This window comes from Schistocerca serialis, chromosome 10, assembly GCF_023864345.2.
Source record: "Schistocerca serialis cubense isolate TAMUIC-IGC-003099 chromosome 10, iqSchSeri2.2, whole genome shotgun sequence".
In the NCBI taxonomy this organism is placed as follows: Eukaryota; Metazoa; Arthropoda; class Insecta; order Orthoptera; family Acrididae; genus Schistocerca; species Schistocerca serialis.
The window spans coordinates 97,916,521-97,933,898 of NC_064647.1; the positions used below are offsets into that span (position 1 = coordinate 97,916,521).

A 17,378-nucleotide genomic window follows, 5' to 3' on the forward strand; every position below is an offset into this window, starting at 1 on the left:
GGGAAGCCCGGGGGAAGAGTGGGGAGAAAGGGAGGAGGGAGGGAAGGGGGAGAGAAGGGAGAGAGGCACCCATAGGAACAAACACGGGAAGAGGGAGGTAGGATCAAAGTTGGTAGGAGGGGTAGATGGAGGGGAGGAGGGCATCATCAGGGAGGGGGAGCTGGCGGAAGCCACCTCGGGTGTGGAGAGTGGAGAGATGGAGAGCAGGTGGAACGTGGAAATACAGGCGTGGCAGCGGATGGGGGCGGGAGAGGATGGGAGAGACCAGCGAGTGAGGAGGATCGAGTTTACGGGAAGTGTAGAGGATCCGTATCCATTCGAGGAGAAAGAGGAGGTGGGGGAAGAGAATAAGGTCGTACAGGATCCGCGTGGGGGAGGGAGACAGATGCGATAGGCGAGGCGAAGACCATGGCGTTCTAGGATCTGAAGGGATTTGTAAAAGGTAGGGGGAGCGGAGATCCAGGCAGGGTGGGCGTAGGAAAGTATAGGGCGAATGAGGGATTTATAGGTATGGAGGATGGTGGAGGGGTCCAGGCCCCATGTACGGCCGGAAAGGAGCTTGAGGAGATGGAGTTGGGAGCGTGCCTTGGCTTGGATCATCCGGAGGTGGGAGGTCTAGGAGAGGCGACTGTCGAGGGTGACACCAAAGTACTTAAGGGTGGGGGGTGAGGGCGATAGGACGGCCATAGATGGTGATGTAGAAATCGAGGAGGCGGAAGGAAGGGGTGGTTTTGCCCACAATGATCGCCTGGGTTTTGGAAGGATTGACCTTAAGCAACCACTGGCTGCACCAAGTGGTGAACCGGTCAAGATGGGATTGGAGAAGGTGTTGGGAGCGCTGCAGGGTGGGGGCAAGGGCAAGGAAGGCGGTGTCATCGGCGTACTGGAGGAGGTGGATGGGGGGTGAAGGCGGCGGTCAGTTTCACCCGAACTTGGTACAACTATCACTTACTGTGTGGGAAGAACTGGTGTGAGAAAATGGCTCTGAGTACTATGGGACTCAACTGCTGAGGTCATAAGTCCCCTAGAACTTAGAACTAATTAAACCTAACTAACCTAACGACAACACACACATCCATGCCCGAGGCAGGATTCGAACCTGCGACTGTAGCGGTCGCGCGGTTCCAGACTGTAGCGCCAGAACCGCTCGGCCACCAGCGGCCGGCGAACTGGTGTGAGGGTAAGGACTCTTATATAGGGGTGCAGGAGAGAAAATATTTCTTCCTTACTGCACAGAACCGTCTGTCCAACCGGAGTTCCTGCAGGAGTGTCATGCTGAGCAGGTAGTATCGCGGTGCATTGCAGGTGATGTACAGTGATCAGCCAAAACATTAAAACCACTGCCGACCGCGACGTTGGATGGCGCCTGGTGGCGTTGCGGGCACGTGACACAGTAACAAAAATATGTAAGCGCAGCAGAGAGAGACAGGTGATCACCCTAGCGAGGATATGGGCTGCTAATGGGGAGATCTACTGAGTTATCAGCTTTGACAAAGGGCAGATTATTTTTACGTCCAGCCTGTGAACGAATACCTCGAAAACGGCGAACCTGGTCGAATGTTCATGTAGTACTTTTGTGAGCATATACGGAAAGAAGTAGGACGTGAAACTACCACTAGGCGCTAAATGGTTGGACATCCATGACTCTTCACAGACTACAGGATTCGGAGGCTTGTCTGCTCTGTAAGGTAGGACAGATGGTGATCTGTGGCACCTCTGGTAAAAGAGCACAATGCTGATGTACGCACAAGTGTTTCAGAGCACACCATTCGTTGTACATTGTTGAACATGGAGCTCTGCAACAGCAGACCACCCCTACGTGTTCACATTTTGACCCATCTACATGGTCAATTCCGGTTAAAGCTGGTACAGGACCATCGGGATTCGAGCGTCGATCAATGGAAATGGGTCGCCTCTTCGGTTGAATCACATTTTTGCTGCACCCACTTTACAGAAGCTCTCCTGCAGGAGTTTGGAAGGTAGGAGGAGAGGTACTGGCGGAAATAAAGGTGTGGGGACGGGGAGTGAGTCGTGCTTGGGCAACTCAGTTGGTAGAGCACTTGCCCGCGAAAGGCAAAGGTCCCGAGTTCGAGTCTCGGTCCGGCACACAGTTTTAATCTGGGAAGTTTCATATCAGCGCACACTCCGCTGCAGAGTGAAAATCTCATTCTGGATCCCAAAGGTGTTCTATAGGATTCAGGTCGGGGCTCAGTGCAGGCCAGTCCATTACAGGGATGTTGTTGTTGTGCGTTATGAACAGGTGCTCGATCGTGTTGAAAGATGCAGTCGCCATCCCCGAATTGCTCTTCAACAGTGAGAAGCAAGAAGGAGCTTAAAAGATCGATGTAGGCCTGTGCTGTGATAGTGCCACGCAAAACAACAAGGGGTACAAGGCCCCTCCATGAAAAACACGACCAAACCATAACACTACCGCCTCCGAATTTTACTGTTGGCACTACACACACTGGCAGATGCAGTTCACCGGGCATTAGCCATCCCACACCCTGCCATCGAATCGCGACATTGTGTACCGTGATTCGTCACTCCACACAACGTTTTCCCATTGTTCAATCGTCCAATGTTTACGCTCCTTACACCAAGCGAGGCATCGTTTGGCATTTACCGGCGTGATCTGTAGCTTACGAGCAGCCGCTCGACCGTGAAATCCAACTTTCAAAGAACTTCCGGGAATTCAGCCAGCTAACACTTTCAGCGACCGCCGATATTTCGGCGGGAGAGCACTCCGCCATTTTCAAGGCAAACTGCAACGGACAGGCGACGTACATGAAAATTTAAAACGTCGGTTCTCGGACTGAAGCAGGAAAGATAACACACACACTGAACACTAGTGCCACCAAAGATGACCAAAGTCAGAGCTATCGATAGTGAGAGTACGAATTCACAGGTTAGGTAGCATTGACTCTGTCTCTCTGTTTCTTGACAAGGGAGAGAGCCGGATTCCAAACAGAGTTTAAACAGAAACCTCCATTCCTGTTAACGAGGTTGCTCACCAATTTAATCTCAACTGCCTCCTTAATAACACTGTCCCAATAGCTGGACGTGCATGCCAATATCTCGGTGTTATTACATAACATGGGGTGACCAGTATCCAAGCAATGTTCGGCAATAGCAGATCTACTCGGCTGCTGTAATCGTGTGTGCCGTTTATGCTCAGTACATCGGTCCTCCACGGTCCTGATGGTTTGACCAATATGAGCCATGCCGCAGCTACAAGGAATACGATATACAACCCCTTACGCAGTCCAAGATCATCCTTAACGGAACTCAAAAGCGCTCTAATTTTAGATGGAGGTCGGAAAACACATTTAACATCGTATTTCCGTAAAATACGACCGATCTTGTTGGACGTGTTTCCTACGTAAGGCAAAAAGGCAGTTGACTTAGGTGTTGACTCAGAACTATCATCAATCGCCCGATGTACAGTTGGTCGATAGCGCAAAGCACGTTCGATCTGTCTATCACTATAACCATTTTGACGAAATGTAGCTTCAAGATGGGACAGCTCAGCTGGCAAAGTCTCAGCGTCAGAAACGACATGTGCCCTGTGTACCAAGGTACGAAGTACCCCTCCACGCTGAGCCAGATGGTGACAACTATTAGCCTGTAAGTACAAGTCGGTGTGAGTACGTTTCCTGTAGACTGCATGTCCCAATGATCCATCATCCTTCCTCCTAACCAACACGTCATGAAAGGGAAGGCAACCAACCTCTTCCACCTCCATCGTAAAACAATTGTTCGGGTGGATCGAGTTCAGATGTTCTAGAAAGACATTCAAATTCTCCCTACCATGAGGCCAAACAACGAAGATATCGTCAACATATCTAAAGAAACAGGCGGGTTTCAAAGGCGCCGACTCCAATGCACGCTCCTCGAAGTCTTCCATAAACAAATTTGCGATCACAGGAGACAACGCACTACCCATCGCAACTTCATCTGTCTGCTCGTAATACTGGTCATTAAATAAAAAGTAAATGGATGTCAACACATGCCGAAAGAGATTAGTTAATTCAGCATCAAACCTGGCCTCAATTAACCGCAACGAATCAGACAGAGGAACACGAGTGAAGAGAGAGACTACATCGAAACTCACTAAAATGTCAGAGTCATTCAACCGCTGTCCCTCCAAACGACGTAAAAAATCAGCTGAGTTCCTGATATGATGTTCAACAGAGAAGCAAGATGCTTGGCTACACGATATGAAAGTTGTATACGCCAGGAAAAAGTCAGGTCTCACAGTGAAATCCAAGTTTTCTCATATCCCGCTTACTGTCATAGTACTTGCAGTGGATCCTGATGCAGTTTGGAATTGCTGTGCGGTGGTGTGGATAGATGTCTGCCCATTACACATTACGACCCTCTTCAACCGTCGGCGGCCTGTGTCAGTCAACAGACGAGATCGGCGTCTACGGTTTTGTGCTGTACGTGTCCCTTCACGTTTCCACTTCACTATCACATCGGAGACAGTGGACCCAGGGATATTTAAGAGTATGACACAAGTGACACCCAACAACCTGACCACGTTCGCAGTCCGTGAGTTCCGCGGAACACCCCATTCTGCTCTCTCACGATGTCTGATGCTACCGAGGTCGCAGGTATGGAGTACCTGGTGAAACCGATAAGAGTGGCTAACGGGCAAAAATTCTAACAATCGAGGAAGTAAGGAGCCACTAGGATCGTACGAGGAAGCATGGCCAAGTGCTGGTAGAAGTAACACAACACCTTACTCCTAATGCATTTATTAAAACTAGCTAAAATACATTATACAATCTACCAAGATAATGAATATAGGGAGAATCAAACCTTAAGAAACTAGTTCATCAACAATTTAACATTGTACCACGCAACATAGTACTGCGTATGCCTTAAGGGCTGCAATGGCAAAGAAGGCCTGAAGGGCCAAATTAACATCATCATCATCATCATCATCATTTAAGACTGATTATGCCTTTCAGCGTTCAGTCTGGAGCATAGCCCCCCTATTAACAAGATAAGAAAATCTTAAAAATATCAACTGGAAAATAACAAGTGCTTATTAACAACTCGACCTTAAGGGCCAGGTAATAAATGAAATTAGTCAAACAAATTCTGCAATAAGTAAGTAATGGCCAGGAATTTATCAGTAAGCCGGCCTTAAGGGCCACAGTACATTTAGAATCCACATTAAGCATTAAGAACTATCATACAGCGAAGCAATTCCCTAAAACTTAGCAACCTTAAATAAATCAATTGATACTATCCAGCTTAAAACCTAGGGACAACAATACATGCATATACTTCTAAAAGGTAAACTTGCATAAAATCTAAATTTAAAATGCAAACAATCGCACTCCAACATGGCCAGCAAATTTTCAAAGTTCAACCACAGTTGCTGAGTATGAAATACAAGCAGCTGCAAGGCTACCAATCAGTCATCGTGCCCCAATATCATGATTTACAATCTTCAGAAAGTACAAAACAGGAAAAATACAAGGCGAGCCCCAAAGAGGAATTAAATGATACCCTTCAATTACAAATCATTAAACCGCAGCGTAAAGCTGCCACATTTCACAAACTGGCGTAAAAGCCACCAGCTCAATCGCCACTGTTCATAGAGGCAAACATACCAATAAAATTCTCTAACCCCGTAAAATTTTCAGTCTAAAAGGGGGCTGATAACAACATACGGTATTAAAACAGTGCTTAAGATAAACACATGCACCAACAACTTTTAAGGTGTGCACCGCCACGTACTTCACAAATTTCTTTTCTTTCTCTCACATACATAGAACACGTAGCTTGGAACTGGCTACCAAATTGCTCACAAGAATCAATAGATAGCCACCAATACATCAGTACATAATTAGACAGTCTCCTAGAGTGACATGACAGAGCAACAGTTCAGATTCACAGCCTTTGATTCAACATGTTCTACTATCCTCGTTGTACAGCATCGACCATGCCCGGATTGCCTGCTGCAAATTTTAACCAAGCAATTCGCGCTCACGTCGACGCCTAACCGAGGAACTAGCCCAGCAGTACAAGAACAACCTACACACTCTAAGTCAAACTCCGCAAACGCAGTGCAGAACTAACATTCAACCTTTTCCTCCACACGTTCAGAACCGGCGAGCTAAACCGGTGGACGGAAAACACACAATGTCGGCGGCAGCAACATAAAGGAAGTCGCAAACACCACCCTAATACAAGGCAATAGCAAGTCAAAAGCACAACGGCAACAGCAAAATATACTCAACTTCAGTCCCGGAGGAAAACCTGCCGCCCTCAGTGCTCAAAACATTCCCGGAGCAACCGTCCTCGGCGACTCCCACTATTCTCCGGAACAGCAACATCACAGCCCCTTATTTCAATTCTCTTCCGACAAGAAGAAGCATAATCGGAGCTAACGGCTTCTCCAAGTCAGACACGCTATGTCGTAGAACCCCACGGTGGAATGAGCCGGCCGACACCACACAAACCACAACAAGTAAGACAAACAAACACTTCCGGAGTCGATGGCGTACTGCCCCGCTTCACGACTCAGTCACTCCACTCACCGACCTAGAGGGCGGGGCATGAGACGAGGAGAACAGACGGCGCCGCCACGCGCAAAAGCGCAGGCGGGAAGCCAAGGAGTAACTAGGGCGCGTGTTTAAACCAGACGGACAGAAGCACGTCTCACCTGGCAGTAGGTGGTAGCACAATGCACTTAATATGAAAAACGCATGTTTTGGGGGGTGTCCGGGTACTTCTGATCACATACTATACTAGGCCAGGGACTGGACTCACCTGCATGTCACAATCTGAGACGAACAGCCGCCGCGCTGCTGACCGGAGGGTGATGGGAGGCGGCTCCGAGTAGACGGTGACGTCACGAACGGTGTGGTGTGGCCAGCAGGGGGACGGCTGTTGCAGCACCAGCCGCATGCTCAGCAGGTTCCGCCACGGCACCACGCTCTGCCCGTCAACACCAAAACCACCCACTATTTCCATTTCACTTATCTGTCAGGGTCTGTGGGATCAGGTGAGTCACAGCTACTTATTATTATTATTTATTTGGCGTATGGCTAATACAGACACATCATGAAATTAAATTACATATACATATGTACATATTGACACACAAGAATCATGCATTCACTGACAATGCGGTGAACAGTCTGGTATGGAGCCCCGCAGTCACAGGCTGGATCAGGCAGCTTCTTCCATTTAAAGAGAGCATCCTTGCATCGGCCATGGCCGGTACGAATTCTGTTGAGAGTAGTCCAGGTCTTGCGTGGTAGGTCGAGTCCACTTGGAAGTTTAGCACCTGAAATGTTACGCAGGAGCACATATGTCACTGCTTCCCACCGACCTTTCCATTCTTCAAGAGGTTTGAAATCCTTAGTAACCATATCAACAGCATTGCACAGAGTTAGATGGCGTGATTTCAGTCTCTTGCGATTTAAAAGTGGCAGGTCGCTATACACGGGTAGGTTAGAATTCCTGGAGATCTTGTGGAATTCTCTCATAATGGCAATACACCTGCGTAGATGAGGAATTATACCGGTTAACAGTGGAAGCCAATAAACTGGAGTAGATCTGATTGCACCAGATATTATGCGCATAGTAGTATTCAGCTGGATATCAACAAGCCTTGTATGATGACTGTTCGTCCAAACAGGTGCACAATACTCAGCACTTGAGTACACCAAGCCCAGAGCTGAACATCGCAGGGTGGTTGCTGAAGATCCCCAGGTAGTTCCGCATAGCTTATGGAGGATGTTGTATCGAGTCCTCAACTTTTGAACTAAGTTAAGGTGTTGTTTGAAGCACAGTGTACGATCCAGGAGGACACCAAGATAGTTTGGGTTCCAATTATGAAGAAGAATTCTGCCTCTCAAACTTACTTCCAGTTTTACATTCGTCAACCGGTTATTTAGATGGAAGCAACACACTTCTGTTTTACTCACACTGGGTTGGGGTCTCCAGATTTTGAAGTAATTATCTAATGCAGACAGGTCATTGGCTAGAATCTCTTCTGTTGTCTTTATTTCCTGGTGTTTTACGGCTAGAGCCAGGTCATCGGCATAGCAGTATTTTCTGGACGAAGTGTCAGGTAGATCAGATAGATATAGGTCGAACAGTAAGGGTGAGAGAAATGATCCTTGAGGGAATCCGTTGTTCAGCTTCCTCTCTTTACTTGTTGCTTCCAGTGATTACCTGGAACTTCCGATCACTTAGCATGTTGTTAACCAATCGAGCCATTGTTCTGCAGGGTATGATGCGGAGAAATTTGTAGATAAGGCCTTCAGCTACTTAGTCATGGCGCGATTTAATACAAAGTCACAGAATGCTATAAAAAGAATGGTCGACTTCACTGACTTGTTTCGCAACCTTGAATAAATAAAATTTTGATCTAACGAATCTTCTGCGTCAGTTTTTCATTTCAGACCCATGTGATGATGTTACTCACTACCCTGTTACACTGAACTCCATCCGAATAGGTGTCTGTAGGCAGAATGGTACCGGCTGACCGCCGTGTCGTCCTCAGCTGATAGGCATCGCTGGATGTGTATGTGGAGGGCATGTCGTCAGCACACTGTTCTCACAGCTGTTGTCAGCTTTCGTGACTAGAGCCACTACTTCTCAGCCAAGTAGCTCCTCGACTGGCACCACACACCTGAGAGCACCCCGCTTGCCAGCAGCACTCGGCAGACCCGGACAGTCACCCACCCGAGTGCTAGCCGAGTGCGACAGTGCTCAACTTGGGTGATCGTATGGTAACCGGTGTTACCACTGCGGCAAGGCTGTTGGCACTGTTTTACTCTGCCTGACAGTAAAAGTGTAGCACTAAGGAGATACAGTTGGACGTCAATGTTTACGGTGACAATATGTTGGTCACTGGGAAATATTGTGTACATTGTGTTTACTGTCATTATCAGGATTGGTAGCCTGTATAATTAGTGATCATTGTGAAGGACATGGAGGTCTCACAGACTTGAGTGACACAACGTTATCGTAACCTGACAGAGTTTGAAAGAGGCCGCATTATGGGACTTCATTGGGCTGACTGGTCGAATCCAAATTTGTGCAGAATTCAGATGTGACAGTGGGCCGCTGTTGGACTGCATGAGAATGTATGGGCAGGCATATTCCTCGTCAAGGTACCAGTCGACCACATCTCATTACCACAAAGGAGGATCCCTGAACTGTGTGCCATGGACATCTTAAACCACCCACATCAGTGTATGTAATCTGGGAACAAGTAATGGACTCCCTGAAACATACAGTGTCATCCTGCAGGCTTTTGGTCCCGGATTCACAGTAGGCAGACAATGGTATTAACGTCCCATGCTGCTAACACAATAACACAAATGTTGCCGTGTTCCACTACCCTGGATGACCATTGTTGACGAGTGTGGTGGTGGCCCAGGTTTATTGTTTTGGAGAGTCACAGCTGTGTTACTATTGGGATCATGGAGTGGAGTGCCTTCAGGCATGTCTTAAGTAAAGGCCAGTAGTGACTGAGGGAACTCCGGCGACACAGTGGTATGTCATGGACATTCTGAGTCATCATGTGTTACCTCTCAGGCAACAGAAACGTGATGACATTTTTCAACAGGACAGTGCTCGTCCACATATGCGACGCGCCTCCATGAAGTATCTGCGTGATGTTGGTGTACTCCTGTGACCAGCACGATTCTCAGTCAACTACGTCCCAATGCCATTATTCAGCTTATCAAGGGTCACTTCAAAAGGTTATGGACCAGTTAGCCTCCGGAAAGGATACAATAGCTTTAAGACACCCTTCACCTTCTCACATAACATCCTGAAAGCTTTGGATCAAGGCAATCTGGTAGAAGCAGTATTTATTGATTTCCGAAAAGTATTTGACTCAGCACCGCGCCGACGCTTATTGTCAAAAGTACGATCTATGGGGTATCAAGTTAAATTTGTGACTGTATTGAGGACTTTTTGGTAGGGAGGACACAGTATGTTATCTTGGATGGAGAGTCATCATCAGATGTAGAAGTAACTTCGGGTGTGCCTCAGGGAATTGTGTTGGACCCTTAATGTTGGTATTGTATGTTAATGACATTGCAGACAATATTAATAGTACAATTAGACTTTCTGCAGATGATGCAATTACCTACAATGAAGTACTATCTGAAAGAAGTTGCATAAATATTCAGTCAGATATTGATAAGATTTCAGGTTAGTTCAGAGATTGGCAACTTGCTCTAAATGTACAGAAATGTAAAATTTTACATTTCATAATGCGAAAAAGCGTTGTTTACTATGACTATAATGTCAGTGACTCACTGTCAGAACCGATCAATTTGAACAAAAACCTAGATATAACACTTGGTAGGGATATGAAATGGAGTGATCACATGTGTACAATCGTGGGTAAAGCAGGTGGTAGACTTCGGATTATTGGCAGAATACTGAGAAAGTGAAATAAGTCTACAAATTAGATTGCTTACAGATCACACCTGTGACCGGTTCTAGAATATTGGTCAAGCGAGTGGGACCCGTATTAGATAGGAATCACAGAGGATATTGAAGATATGCAGTGCGGTAGCGTTCTCGCTTCCCACGCCCGGGTTCCCGGGTTCGATTCCCGGCGGGGTTAGGGATTTTCTCTGCCCCGTGATGACTGGGCGTTGTGTGCTGTCCTTAGGTTAGTTAGGTTTAAGTAGTTCTGAGTTCTAGGGGACTCATGACCATAGATGTTAAGTCCCATAATGCTCAGAGCCTTTTGAATATATGCAGAGAAGGCCAGCATGAATGATGACAGTTTGTTTAAACCGTGGTATAGATAGTGTCACAGAGATACTGAAGGAACAGAATGAAACAACAAGTTTACTGTTACCAGTCACTGTTTATTTATCTCCACGACGCATTTCAAAGGTTTAAATCTCCATCATCAGGTGGATTTACATTTGTTAATATGACATTTGTGTGTGTGTTGTGTTACGATTTTTTGGAGGAATTTGTGGCACTGTCTCCAGTGGTCACAGGTTCTTTTGACAGTCGTGACACATCACATGTTTACAAAGTATGACAATATACATGTGATTTGTCACGACTGTCAAAGGAACCTGTAACTACTGGAGACAGTGCCACAAGTTCCTCCAAAAAATCGTAACACGACACACACACAAATGTAATATTAACAAATGCAAATATACCTGCTGATGGAGGTTTAAACCTTTGAAACGCGTCGTGGAGATAAATAAACAGTGACTGGTAACAGTAAACTTGTTGTTTCATTTAATGTCAATAACAGTCGCGGTAAAATCTAACCTAAAATGTTCGCATTTAAGGCTGAAGTAATAGAACTGAAAGACTCTTGAAGGCAGATGTAAACCATCCGGAGAAAGTCTACTAAGGGGGGTAGGACGTCAAACGGGCCGTCTTGGAGCAGGAGAGACACCACAGGACATTTTAATTTCCACTGTCTATACTTTTACGAATAAATTCATAAAACTTTGTCAGCATGACCAGGAAGGATTAAGGATTCACAGTCATAGCAATGGAAGTTCAAAGAAATAACAAAATAATTTTTTTTACATGTGAAAGTTCATCATTTTTTCATTTTTATTGGCTGCGTTTGTTGCTATAGGTACACGTTTCTTCATAAGTAAGAGAGATTCTTCGATGAATTTTGTACACTATAAAAACTATACTTACAGGTGTATGAAACTCTAGAAATTATTTAATTTATGAAAAAATGAATGTGCTGTTACATTTTAAACTTCATGTTTAGAAAAAACTCAAATTTTATAGTTAATTATCTCAATTTTTACCACAGTTTTTATTAGATTTGGAAAATTCTAGAGTCTCATACACCTATACGCATGGTTTGTATGCTGTGCAAAATTCATCGACTAATCTCCCTTAGTTATGAAAATAAGTGTACCTATAGCAACAAATGCAGCCAATGGTAAGTGAAAAAAATGTGAAATACAAATGTAAAAAAAATAAATTATTTTCTTATATTTTTGAACTTCCACCACTATAAGTGTAAAACCTGAATCCTTTCTGGTCATTCTAACAAACTTTTATGAATTTATTTTTAAAAGTACAGACAGTGGAAATTAAAAATTCCTTTGGTGTCTCTGCTGCTCCAAGTCGTCCCGTTTGATGTCCTACCACCCTTAACAAAGTTTCAAGAAACGGCTTCAGATGATTACTCTAGGTATACGAGGTGTGGCTAGAAAAAAACCGGACTAGTACTGGTGAAACAATAAAACGAATGCAATAAGGCTGAAAGTCGCGTGGCCTGTCACGTGACTCTCGCTCCGCCTACTGCTCGAGTTTCATCTGCCTCCTGCACTCAGTCTGCCCGTGGCGTCTGTTTTAAGTAGTTGACGTTTTGTCTGTGCGTCGGAAAATGTTGAGTGTACAGAAAGAACAGCGTGTTAACATCAAATTTTGTTTCAAACTAGGAAAATCTGCAAGTGAAACGTTTGTAATGTTACAACAAGTGTACGGCGATGATTGTTTATCGCGAACACAAGTGTTTGAGTGGTTTAAACGATTTAAAGATGGCCGCGAAGACACCAGTGATGACACTCGCACTGGCAGACCATTGTCAGCAAAAACTGATGCAAACATTGAAAAAATCGGTAAACTTGTTCGACAAGATCGCCGTTTAACAATCAGAGCAGTGTCTGAGTTAACAGGAGTTGACAAGGGCAGTGTTAGGCAGATTCTTCATGAAAGTTTCAACATGAACAAAGTGTGTTCAAAAATGGTTCCAAAGTGTCTCACAATTGAACAGAAGGAACGCCGAAGAATGATTTGTTCTGACATCCTGGAAAACATTGAAAGTGATCCCACCTTCTTACAAAATGTTTTTTACTTACGATCCCGAAACTAAACGCCAATCGGTGCATTGGAAAACTCCTGGTTCTCCACGACAAAAAAAAGCACGAATGTCAAAATCGAAATTCAAGGCAATGATGATTGTTTTTTTTTGACATCAGAGGGATTGTGGACATTGATTGGGTACCAGAGGGACAAACAGTGAATCAGCATTACTACATTAGCGTCCTGGCTACCCTACGTGAGCGAGTACGGAGAAAACGGAACGATTTGTGAAGAAAAAAGTCATGGATCCTTCACCAAGACAATGCCCCAGCTCACAGTGCGTTGTCAGTGAAGACGTTTTTGGCAAAACACAACATTCCCATCTTAGATCATCCACCCTACTCACCTGATTTGACCCCCTGTGACTTTTTTCTTTTCCCTAAAGTCAAGTCAGCTTTGAAAGGAACTAGATTTGAGACTGTTGAAGCAGTAAAAGAAAAAGCGACGGAAGTAATGTATGGACTTACCGAAAATGATCTGCAGCATTGCTATGAACAGCGGAAAATTCGTATGGAGCGGTGTAGAGACCGAGGAGGAGAGTACATTGAAGGAGATAACATGAAATTGTAAATAATTGTAAATAAATGTTTTTTCCAGCATTAGTCCGGTTTTTTTCTAGCCGCACCTCGTATACTACAACGCCCTACATATCGCTTGCATAGAGATCGTGAGGATAAGATCAAAATAGTTACTGCACGCACAGAGACATTCAAACAATCATTCTTCACGCGCTCCATACGTGAATAGAACAGCAAGAAACCCTAAACCGATACAATGGGACGTACACTCGCCATGCACCTCAAGTTGCTTTGCAGAGTATAGATGTAGATGCAGTCGTATGTATGTAGACGACGCAGTTGTACGTCTAAATGAAAGCTTGAGTGGTTTTTCCCCCAGGGAGAAAAAAAGGAGAAGCGCCTAGAATGGGAGGCAGACTGGAAATGGAAATGAGCTTGCTGCATTGTGGGCCGGGAGTCCCCCATTCGGGGAAGTTCGATCCATCGAGGGCAAGTATTTATTGCATTCGACACAACATTGGGCTACTTGCGTGTCGGAGATGGGGATGAAATGATGATGAAGACAACACAACACCCAGTCCCTGAGCGGACAAAATCTCGTGCCCCAGCCGGGAATCGAACCCGAGCCCCTTGGCGTGGCATTCCGCCGCGCTAACCTTTTTTTTTTTTTTTAACCTTTCGCGGGCAAGTGCACTACGAACTTTTTTTTTTTACCTGCGACCGTAGCGGTCACGCGGTTCCAGATATTTTTTTTTTTTTTTTTGGAGTGAGGAGTTTTTATGTATGTATTTATTTATTTATTTTATATGAAGGAAGGTATGATAAACAGAAAACTTTATTATTCACAAAATAAACATAGTACGTCCTGACACATGATAACTGTCCGGGAAGGAACCTCGCTGCCGTCCTACCATGCAGCATGAAATAACAACAAAATCAAAGTGGGGCCACCTCCGGCACCTAAGGAAAAGTATTTATGGATATGAAAACAAAATTTGAAGTACATCCATTTGCTAACTGTTCAAGCCTGTGTTTTTCGTAGGTCGCATACTCGCATAGTGTTCTTAGTCGATCACATTACTTGGTCGGTTTCACAACGAAAGCACCGCCGCTCATCTTTGCGCACCCGGCACACCCCAAGTATATGGCGGGTCCGCAAAAACCGTTACTAGGAAATTGGCATACCAATCCTTGTACTTTTGTAGCCGTAATAGTTTTGTGTGTCCATCTTGCAAGTATTGCCAGTAATCCAGGACGTTCAGTAAGTTCGTACGTGTGTCTATAGATATAATGGACCGTCATACCTGTGATCCACGCCACTGCGTTCGTCTTATGACGCGGAAAATACGTTTCCTCTGGAAAAAAAGACTATGTCAGAACAGACTGCTGTATAGATAGTGCGCCGCATGAACGCTATTATCTTTCTTGCGAGAGTCCAGACAGCCAATGCCTCGCCGCAGACCAGCCGATGGTCGTCCGTATCCAGCACACCGCATTGGTGACACAAGGGCGAATCCGCCAAATGTATTGCGTTCTTTTTATCATTTGTAGGGTATTTTCGGTTGACGACAATGTACCATGTTGATCTGACTGATGTAGGTAGGTGGGGGTGGTGGACCGTGCGCCACACCACGTGCCAATTAACAGCTGGATGTTTGCGTTCCGCCCTATTCCGGGCGATCTGTCGAAGAAGCAGATGGTACACGTCCTTCGATGTCGACTGTCGGGTCGTCGGTAAACGCTCTCGAACGTAACTGTGTCCCACGATGAACGTGCGCACATACGTTAAAGGGGGCGATATATGGCCGACACTGACTGGAGGAAGATGCGATGTTGGTACGAGTTCTTCGATGATCGTCCCCGTAAGCGAGTGATTCCTGTTGCGCCACCGTTTGAGCATAGTATTAATATACATGGCACGCGCCTTCTCGTGCACGTTCACTAAACCAACGCCCCCCCTCTCGCGCTGGGAGGGTAAGCGTGTTGTACTGTACCTTAAAGAGTTGTCCCAGGCACACATAATACCCAAAAGCCGCCTGAATCCTCATAGCCATCGTGGGCGTCGAGGGGAGAAGGTGTGTCAGGTGGCACATCATGGGCGCGAGATAAAGGTTGACGAGTAACACTCGCTGCAGCATATCCATCGACCGTAGGGCGTTTAGTCGTACTGCCATGCGGACTCTGAGTAACAGTCTTCGGTAGTTGTCCGCAGCCGTTCTCGCTGTCTCTTTATGAAAGGTGATACCCAAACAGCGGAGGGTTTCCACCGCAGGTAAGGGTCCTTCCGTTCCTTGTTCTAGTCCACGCCCCACATGCATGAATTGTGATTTTCGGTAGTTTACCACACTGCCAGCTGCCATCCCATACGTCTGTAGCCAATCCAGTGCTGTTTGAGTCTCCCTCCCATTCCGTACGAGGAACACAATATCATCCGCGTATGCTCTGCATTTGAATGACAAATGCCGTAGGGAGATCCCGGTAAGACGGCGGCGAAGGCCTGCGAGGCACGGTTCTAAGGCGATCGCATAAACGAGGATCGACGAGGGGCAACCCTGTCTCACTGATCTTAAGATCTTAAAATACTCAGTTCTCCCTCCGTTGACCACCATCGCTGATCTGGCGCCGTGCAACAGTCGCATCACAGTATTGGTCAATAATGGCGAGACACCCATCCTGTTCATCACCGCCGCAAGGTACACATGATCCACGCGATCAAAAGCATGATCGAAATCTACTGCAACCATCGCCCCCCGGAGGCGGCATGCAGCCGCGAGGGCGACGACGTCAAGATAGTCTCCCAAGGCGGTGTGGATATTACTGATGCCGTCAAGACAAGTCTGATCGGCATGTATTCGATTCTCCAGCGACTTTTTGATACGACTTCCCAGGATGCGCATGAAGATCTTGTAGTCACTATTAAGGAGGGTCAAGGGGCGATAATCACAAGGCCGTTTGCCACCACGGGGCTTCGGTATCGGTATCATGAGCCCTTCCGTGAATTGAATGTGAACCGGTACTTCTTGCCGCAGAAGCTCATTAAACATACATAGCCACATCGGTGTCATAATGGTCACAAAGGCACGGTAAAATTCCAACGGGAATCCGTCTGGACCTGGGAACTTGTTGCAAGCACCTCGTGTAATCGCTTCCTCCAGCTCTTCACACGTAATTTCAGATAACCCGTCCGCTTCCCCGTTCACACTCGTCGCGTCTGGGATCTCTTCCAGGACGTTCCCCAGCTCCCTCTGACCCTCCCCGCTGCTCGCATAGAATCTGCTAAAATGATCCGTGAACGCCTGTGCTATGCCCCTTTGTGTTTTAAATCGACGGCCATCGCCGAGATCGATCTCATGTATTAAATTCCTGCGTCGTCTTCGTCTTTCCTTTATCACATAATGCATCGAGGGAACGTCGTTGGGCAGGAAATCCTGCGACCTCGCGCGTATCATCAAAATGGTTCAAATGGCTCTGAGCACTATGGGACTCAACTTCTGAGGTCATTAGTCCCCTAGAACTTAGAACTAGTTAAACCTAACTAACCTAAGGACATCACAAACATCCATGCCCGAGGCAGGATTCGAACCTGCGACCGTAGCGGTCTTGCGGTTCCAGACTGCAGCGCCTTTAACCGCACGGCCACTTCGGCCGGCGCGCGTATCATCGTACATGCCATCCTCTGCGTCGCAAGTTGTACCAGCTTCGCCTTAACTCGGTGGACGGCCGTCTGGCGTTCTGGTGTAGGTGGTTGTGCTAACAGTTCCCGGAGAGCCGTAAAGTAAAACTCAGTGGTCGTGCGCTGCCATTGAGAAACCTCCTTCCCGTAACCTATTAACGTCCTCCGTAAAGCTGGCTTCGCGCACTCGATCCACCACAGCAGGACAGAAGCGAAAGAATTTCGTCGACGGAGGCAGCCATGCCACGCGTCCTCCACCATGCGTCGGCATTCTGCATCTCGCAGGTGGGAGACGTTCATCTTCCAATTACCCCTCCGTTTCCACACCT

The 17,378-nt window shown here is 46.4% G+C and overlaps 1 protein-coding gene across 1 annotated transcript in view; it reads right to left on the reverse strand.

The window, feature by feature from the left end:
• LOC126424748 (uncharacterized) overlaps window positions 1-17,378 on the reverse strand; it is a 44,476-nt gene that overhangs the window by 10,455 nt on the left and 16,643 nt on the right. Inside the window, exon 2 of the mRNA XM_050087468.1 lies at window positions 6,787-6,954. Coding sequence (XP_049943425.1) covers window positions 6,787-6,954 — 168 coding nt within the window. The remainder of the gene's footprint in view (window positions 1-6,786; window positions 6,955-17,378) is intronic.